The sequence below is a fragment of the Urocitellus parryii genome, chromosome 12 (genome assembly GCF_045843805.1).
Source record: "Urocitellus parryii isolate mUroPar1 chromosome 12, mUroPar1.hap1, whole genome shotgun sequence".
NCBI classification, from domain to species: domain Eukaryota; kingdom Metazoa; phylum Chordata; class Mammalia; order Rodentia; family Sciuridae; genus Urocitellus; species Urocitellus parryii.
The window spans coordinates 41378316-41386792 of NC_135542.1; the positions used below are offsets into that span (position 1 = coordinate 41378316).

Below are 8477 nucleotides of genomic sequence, written 5' to 3' on the forward strand. Positions count from 1 at the left end.
CAAGATGCGATGCGTACACACGGTGTTTTTTTGTTCTTTTTTTTCTCTCCACCCCCAGACTCAGCTTCCCTCCTGGAGTCTGTCCTTCGGAACAGGGAACATGGAACGCGGGCGGACTGTGTTACAATCAGCTCATTTACAATCAGCTCGGAGGAGACTGGGGACGCGGGTGACACCGCTCAGCAGCGCAGTACAGCTGCGCCGCGCCTAGCTAGCGCTCCCCACCCGCGCTCACACCTACGCTCCTGGGGGCTGTGTGTGTTCCGGTGCGCGGGGGCCGGGAGAGGTGGAGCGCACCAGAGACCCGCCCCTGATCCCTCCCGCTCCAGCTGAGATTGGCAGGGCCCGGGCACCCACTCCAGCCAATGAGCGAGTTCCGGGGCGGGCCCTGGAGCTGCTGCTCAGGCTACTTAGAGTCGTCCGCGCGGCTGTAGGAAAGCACAGCCCAGCCCCGACTGCCCAGGTGGAGCACCCTTGCAGCTAGCGAAGACAGGAGCGCACCGGTACGGCGCCGGGCACAGCAGCAAAGCAGGGTTCGGCGAGGGGTAGAGCTGAGCCACAGCCTCACGCGCAGCCCGGGACCCATTCGCCACCGCCGTCTCCGCAGCACCCATGGGGACCAGGAGACTTTAAAGGAGTTTGGGGGTTCAGGAGCAGGGAAATCACCGGTACGGAGAGGCGGCATTTTTTGCCTCGGAAACGTATTTTTTTTTTCCGACTGATTGTTTGGATCATGTATTGGGTAGGAAGAAAGGGGTATTTGGGCTGAAAGTAAACCTCTACACACACACACACACACACACACACACACACACACACACACACTGCACTGATATTCTGCACTGGCTTCCCAGTCTCTTTGTTAGGTTATTTTAGAGCAGCCTCGCCCTGGCGCAGTCCGATTGGCTCTGCCGGGTTAAAAGCAGGCAAAGTAAGGGGCAGAGTGCACCTGCCTGCGTGGGCAGGTGTGCCCGGGTGTGCTTGAGTATACATGCATTAGCAAGGGTGCAAGCTCGGTTTGGAATTGTGTACGAATGGGGGGAGGGCGTCTAAGTGTGCCAATGTGTCGTCGCGAGGGTTTGTCATTGTGGGTGTATGTACCAGCCTGTCAGTGTCACTGTGCAGAATTTTGCTGGCATTTAGTGAATACCTGGGAATGTGTCCGATTGTCATTGTATAAACAGCGGTCAGGGGTGGGGTGCAACCTAGGGCAAAACTGGGAGGTGGGCGAGAGAGGGTGGGGACCTAAATGTGGGCTCAGCTTTCTTCAAGCTCTCTGGCCTTAGACGTCCCTTCTGCCTCCCAACCCACCCTGTGTCCTTCCTTGGGCGATTGTCTCCTACGCTGCCACAGTCCACGTTCTCCCTATTGGGACTTCGCATCATCTCCAGCCCGCCTGCATTTTCTCTTGTGGGAGTTAGAATAGGCTTCCCGGACAGGGTCGGAGGCCGTGTGGTGGCGTCCGCTCTGGCCCGCGGGACTGGTGGCTTCTGTACCTCCTTCCCCACCACAGGGAGGCACAGGGAACTCGGCTGGCGCAGGTGACAATAATGCGGGGCGTGCGCGGGCGGGCAGGTCCCCGGGGCACTGTCCATCTTGGAGGGACATTAGAGTCCCCCTGACTCTGATGGTGTCTGTTTCTCCTCTTCTTCCGCAGATCCCAGTTCCTGGCCCTCGCCTCGCCGCGTCATTGATGGGCAACCAACTGGACCGCATCACCCACCTCAACTACAGCGAGTTGCCCACAGGGGACCCGTCCGGGATTGAGAAGGACGAACTTCGGGTCGGGGTCGCCTACTTCTTCTCGGATGAGGAGGAGGACCTGGACGAACGCGGGCAACCCGACAAGTTTGGCGTGAAGGCCCCCCCAGGCTGCACCCCCTGCCCAGAGAGCCCTAGCCGCCACCACCACCACCTGCTGCACCAACTAGTCCTTAACGAGACTCAGTTCTCCGCCTTTCGGGGCCAGGAATGCATCTTTTCCAAAGTGAGCGGCGGCCCTCAGGGCGCGGACCTGAGCGTCTACGCTGTCACCGCGCTGCCAGCGCTCTGCGAGCCTGGCGACCTGCTGGAGCTGCTGTGGCTACAGCCCGCTCGGGAGCCCCCCGCGCCGGTCCCGCACTGGGCGGTGTACGTGGGCGGCGGGCACATCATCCACCTGCACCAAGGCGAGATCCGCCAGGACAGCCTGTACGAGGCGGGCGCGGCCAACGTGGGCCGGGTGGTGAATAGCTGGTACCGCTACCGCCCGCTGGTGGCCGAGCTGGTGGTGCAGAACGCCTGCGGCCACCTGGGCCTCAAGAGCGAGGAGATCTGCTGGACGAACTCGGAAAGCTTCGCCGCCTGGTGCCGCTTCGGCAAGCGGGAATTCAAAGCCGGAGGGGAGGTGCCGGCCGCTACGCAGCCCCCGCAGCAGCAGTACTATCTTAAGGTGCATCTGGGGGAAAACAAAATCCACACTGCCCGGTTTCACAGCCTGGAAGACCTCATCCGCGAGAAGCGCCGCATCGACGCCAGTGGCCGCCTGAGAGTGCTCCAGGAGCTGGCCGACTTGGTGGACGACAAGGAGTAGCCTGCCTGCCCCGCCTGTGTCCAGCTCCGGGTTCCCCTCCAGTCTGTGCCGGGCGGGCTTCGCGGCTGGCTGGCAGTTCTTGATCCCCAACCCACCCCCGCGTGCGTCAGCCGCCGGTGGTCTGTGCGAGGGGCTGCACCCTTGCACCCCGCCGGCCAGCGGCAGGAAGTCTCAGGAACTGACCCTGGGACTGAAAGGGCGCAGCTGCGCGCGCCTCGCTGAGAACCTCAGTGGTGGTAACGATGTTGGGAGACCCCAGAGAGTGCTTTTCCCTTGAGTTGTAAAGGGAGAAGGGAAAGGGGCAGAGGAGAGCAGGGACGTGACCTTTTTTTAGGAAAAAGGGACCTTCAATACCCCAGATGTGCACAGACAGGCCAGTCGGAGGCGAGGATTGGTCTTTTCAGGGCACCGTTCACCTCCTGTATGAATGTGTCCCCAGAATGCAGGATTTCCAAGAAATCAAACCTGCCCCTTGTGCACTGGTGAATAGTTCTGCGAGAAAGCACTTCGGGACTCTGGGTTATCCTGAGGCTGCCTGGGACTCTTCCAGCTCTCCAGCCCCAGGTCTCCTGACTTTATTCCAGGCTCTGGGCTAAGCTAGATAGTTTTTGCTTCCTGTTCTTTGCACCAGAGGGAGCAGACGCCACCCCACCCGCATTTGCCTGTGAGTCTCCCTCCTTGGCAGAAGGGAAGCCTTCCGGTCTGGGAGGACAATAGCATGGCTAATTTGATGTGGAGAGCGGGCCCCACCCGGGAAAAGGAGATAGTTCACCTGGTGTCTGGGAACTTGAATGGGTGCAGAAGGGCGGCTTATTGTTCTGAACCCTTGATTACTCCCTCCTCGGGCTGCATTTCAAAAATAGTCATATTTTTAAAGGGATTGGAGGAGTGGGAGGGGGAGGACAAGGCAACATTCCAGAAACCAGCATTATGACAACACCATAGCCAGAGTATTTAGTTTGGCTTTTCCTAACATAGAAATCTTAGAAGGTGGGGGAAAGGAAATCAAGTTTGAAAAAAACGAGAGAGCAGTTTTCCAACTATGTCAACAAAGCCTATCGTGTTGATGTTTTTATTGACCATTTTAGCAACATGCTAATAAAATTTCAAATTGAAATTTTTATTTTCATGGCTTTAATCCATGATAGTTTAAATACTGGGGGCCATTAAGAGTGGATTTAGCTAAGAGCTTAGCTAACATTTGCCTTTTCACTCTATTCTTTCTCAAATTGTATGAGAATTCTGTTTTTGAATATTGTAGTTATTTTATTTTATTTTATTTTGGCTTAAAAAGCAGCCCTAGTAATGGTGGAGTTGTTGATTAATGTGTATATTGTACTGAATTTCTGTTAGTTAAAGGGTTTACTGCTTTGGTGGAAATCGCTAGCAGGTTCTGTGATGGTTCTTTTCTCCATGTTGTGTATCATTACCATTTCACATTTGCATTTCTATTTTTTCTCTTCTCCTGATCTCCTTAAAAAGGAATCTAGAGTTTGTGTGTCCCCCCATCCCTGCCCCTTCTTTAGCTAGTCCCACAGTTCATTCCTGAAAACAGGGAATAACTTGAAGAATGGGGACAAAAATATATTTTCCAAAATCTTAAGGTTGTATGAAACTCATTCCTTGAGCAAGGGTTTACAAACTTCTGTCCTTGGGCTGCAGCCCCAGTCTGACTGATTGTTACTGACTGATTGTGACTTGGCTCTGTGTATTAAGACACCTTACAGCATCTGTCTCTTTTGAGGGAATTTGTCAAATAATGGTGTTTAGCTAATTGTTGCAAGCAATTGCATAATAACAGCTACAATTTAGTTGGACAGCAAATATTATGGCCAAAGCCAGTTTCTGGCATTTCAAAAATAATGCAATAAAAACTAGTCGAGGTTAGCTGAGACTGGAAATGCCTTTTCCATGGTAAATGATTCATTTCTGTTGTGTGTGTGTGTGTGTGTGTGTGCGCGCGCGCGTGTGTGGTTTTGTTTTGTGTTTTGTTGGTTTTTATTCTGGATTCATTTCCTGACCTTGAATCAAAAGGTCGGATCAATGAAATATGAACTAAAGTATTTTTCTTAAGCCTACTGAGTGATTTATTTTTTGAAAATGTTTAAATGTATATGCTTCTCTTTCAGCACATGCAACAGCAAAACTTTTATAGTAACTATCTTAACTTTGCATGTATGGAGAACTGAAAGTCATCTATTTCCCTAACTTATTCTTCTCAATAACAGATGGCAGATCATAAACCAAAATTCTTTATTGTATCCACATACTCCATATTCTTTACTGTGTCCTACTACTGTATCTTGGCTCCCTGCTATATTAAAAACCATCCTAAGCACTTGTTCTAACAGGAGTCCTTCTTGACATTTTGTCTTCCACCTGTCACTCAAAAAGTCAGAGTTCTGCAAAAGAAATCAATCAGTCTCTATCTTAACCTAATGCTTGAATTTATTCCCTCTGATGGCACTTAATCTAATGTCTCTCTTAAGAAGAGTGTCATTTTAATTGAGGAATTGTTTACCAGATTCAGAATTCCTGAAACTAGATGGCAATAAAATAAGAGTTGGGCAGTTAAAGTAGTTTCATTATTGTATTGGTCTATTAAGGATTTGGTTGGTAATAATACTTCTTACAGATTCACCATTATAAAATACTAGTTACTGAAGAAACTTGAAAGATTTTTAAGGCTTCTCAAATTTCTTTTGAAATAATTATCATCTCTTCCACAATGCTGGTAAAAACTAATAGCAAAATAATTCTAATAATAATAATACATCTAGGTGCTTTATCCTGGGGAAAAAAAGTGTGTGTTTTTCAGGGTGTTATTAAGGATGTTACTGAATCCAAGAAGATGAAAGTTCCTTTGATAGTTGGCAAGGGCACCCCTACTTTTATTAGGGGTGAATGCACTATTTCTAAATTGTACCAAAGTCACAGAAATGAAGCCACAAGTCTATTCATATTTTAATATAGGCCAGAAATTTAATTCTAGTCTTACTTGTCCTCAGGGGACGACAGTGTCATAGTCCATGAGGTACCATGAAGTAGAAAGTGTTTCTGCTCAACCTCCAGTACAAAGCAAAGTTCCCTCTATTCTGTCTCCACTTTCAGGGGGCGATTCTGAAAAGAAAATTACTACTACTAAAAAAAAAAAAAAAGTAAAAAGCCAGATCCTTCTAAGAGTGCTTTACTACTTATTTTCTTTTAGAGAGAGAGAGAGAGAGAGAGAGAGAGAGAGAGAGAGAGAGAACTGGGCATAGTTTCTGAGCCTGTAATGATGATATTCTATAAGGTATTCCTTCTTTTAAAAGAGAAATCCTGTAGAAGTTACATATGTTGCATTTATTTTTTTAATTTAAAAATATATCAATGAGCCCAATGATATATTTTAAAACATTTAAAACTTTTAAGTCCCTGTCATAACAGCATTTTAAAAGATTCATATAAATCAACTTGCAGTTAGAAAATACCTGTGCCAGATATAAAATCAAACACAGAAGCGAGGTTGTCAGCTCAGTGACATCAGATGATTTCACTAGATTTCTTTTTAATTGTCTTATTTTTCTTCCCTTATGTATCATATTTCTTTGGTGAACACTTTTTTTTGAATAGTGACTTTTTTTTAGAAAAGCATTTATTGATGTTTACAAAATAATTCATTACCTGAATCATGAGTGTATTCTAACAGTCTTCAAACATCACTTTATTGATTACTTATGTTCTGTATGCTTTCAACATCCCTAAGAGTTAAATGTGTTCATCATCTGATCAATGAAAGGAGCAGGGTCAAGTTTCAGTTAGATTAACAATAAATTGCATAGTCGTAATAGGGCCACCTAAATTTCTTTTATCCAAATGCATCACATGCAAATAGTCAAAGCTCTTTCTCTCCCCCCCACCCCTCACCCCCATTGCTGGGGTTTGAACCCAAGGTCTCAGATGCTAAGCACATGCCCTACTACTGAGCTTCACCTCTACCTGCAGCCAGGTTTTCTCTTTGCAATAATGGAAGAAAATCTAGTTAATATTTGCTTCACAGAGATGATTTGCCACACACAAAATGTCTGCAGTTCAAAAATACAGGTTTCCAGGTCTCTTGAAATATAAAGAATATCATTTAGAGAATGTTTATCTTAGATGCATGCCAATTTATTTTTGTTGAAAAGTATTAGTTATTAGCAGAATATACATATTTGTTAAGTATATTTACATGCATATGAACACATATGTAAATATATACATACTATATACATGCATATTACATCTGTACACATTCATAAACATACAGAATTTTTAAAACAAAATGAAGAGTGACTTTGAGATTTATGTAAGTGGGTCTAAAAGATCTGGAGATCAGAAACAGCTAAGGGGCAACTGCACAGCAAGCGGTTACACCTGAAACTAAACATTAGCAACAAGGAGAAACTGTGAAAGCCACAGGGTTAGCTTTAATCTCACTTTTGAAGTATGGACATGGCTTTTCTAAAATAAATAAATAATAATAATAATAATAATAATAATAATAATAATAATAAAAGATTCAAAGGAAAACTGAAAAGGTTGGGAAGCAGTTGGAAAACAGGGACCAGGATGCAGTTGGAGGTTATGGGATGATATGAGCTAACAGCTTTTCCACAGGGGATGGCTGTGCTTTGTTTTAACTGAACAAAATCTGGAACCCTATTTTCAAAATCTGAGAAAATCTGGAACCCTATTTTCAACAATTCAATAATTCCTATAATTCTCTGATTTTATAACTCAAAGCTTACCTTTAAGGTTGAAAGTTTATCACATTCAGACTTGCACTATAACCGGTTTAAATATTTGAATATGTTGTGAAAAAAATAATAGTCTTTCCTGTACTTGTTGCTGAAGCATACTCTTAAATTCTTGCTTTTGATGGTAGAACACCCAGTTGACAGGTTCCTGGGCTATGGTCCTGTAACATTCTCTGATGGCTGACGGAACAAGGCACATTGTAGGTGCTCCCTAAATACAAGTTTAGGGCAGCTCTCCAGAAACCTGATCACCAGGAAACTTGGAAAGCACACCACTTGGTTCACCTGCAGAGTGAAACAGAAAGCACTTAATAAGTTGGCAGGGGTTTCGCACCTCAGCTACATAAACACACAATGTGAGGCTTAGGCTGATTGATTTCAGGCATTTGGAATATCCAGTTTGCTTCTAGAAAAAAATATCAAGGATTCCAGGAAAACAAGAATATACTCTCTTGTCATTTGGTCCGAAAGGGGAAAGCAAACTAATAATTCTGACTGTAACTTCTTACAACTTCGTATCTCATTCACCTCAAAGAAAGAATCTTTCTTGCATGAAATCACAAGATTATTCCTTCAGAAGGAAGCTTATTATTGAAGCTCTTGCGAAAAATGTAGATAAAGCCTTATTGGAATATACCCTCAGCTCTATGGGAAGATTAGCTTTGCAGTTTGGTTGAGGGTGTTTTTCTAAATAAATATTACTCATTTATATAAAAAATAACTGCTATGCCTGATGAATTTTATGATCCAATTACTTTTTGTGAACATGAATTCTGAACTTATTTTTTCCCAAAGGGTAGGTGCTTATGAGATATTAGGTGCCTTAAAATTCTAGGACAAAATAAATGCTCCAAAAGTTAATTCTATCTTCATTTAATACTAAAGCAAACAGACAAACAAACAAATGTTATATATCGCCAATTCTTCCAAAGAAAATTCTTGCCATCAATCCATGATAGAGACACTAATGTTCTGCTCATACCACCATGGGACACTTGAGAGCTTTTCTATTATAAGTATATTGATACTTCCTTTGGCAAACATGTTGTTCTAAATTCCCTCCAACAGTCTTGCAAAACATCAGTTCTCTGCTCAGTTCCAAGTCCACTCTTTTCAGATTTTAGATT

At 45.1% G+C, this 8477-nt stretch overlaps 1 protein-coding gene across 2 annotated transcripts; it reads left to right on the plus strand.

Moving 5' to 3' along the window:
- Positions 1-445: 445 nt before the first annotated feature.
- On the plus strand, positions 446-2572 carry Lratd1 (LRAT domain containing 1). Of its 2 annotated transcripts, none has more exons than XM_026407675.2 (2): positions 446-503; positions 1658-2572. In XM_026407675.2, the coding sequence occupies exon 2, from the start codon at positions 1694-1696 to the stop codon at positions 2570-2572; it is 879 nt and encodes a 292-aa protein (XP_026263460.1). In that variant the 5' UTR covers positions 446-503; positions 1658-1693. The 2 variants fall into 2 exon arrangements, with proteins under 2 accessions (XP_026263460.1, XP_026263389.1); XM_026407604.2 differs by having other exon boundaries at positions 459-668.
- Positions 2573-8477: the final 5905 nt, after the last annotated feature.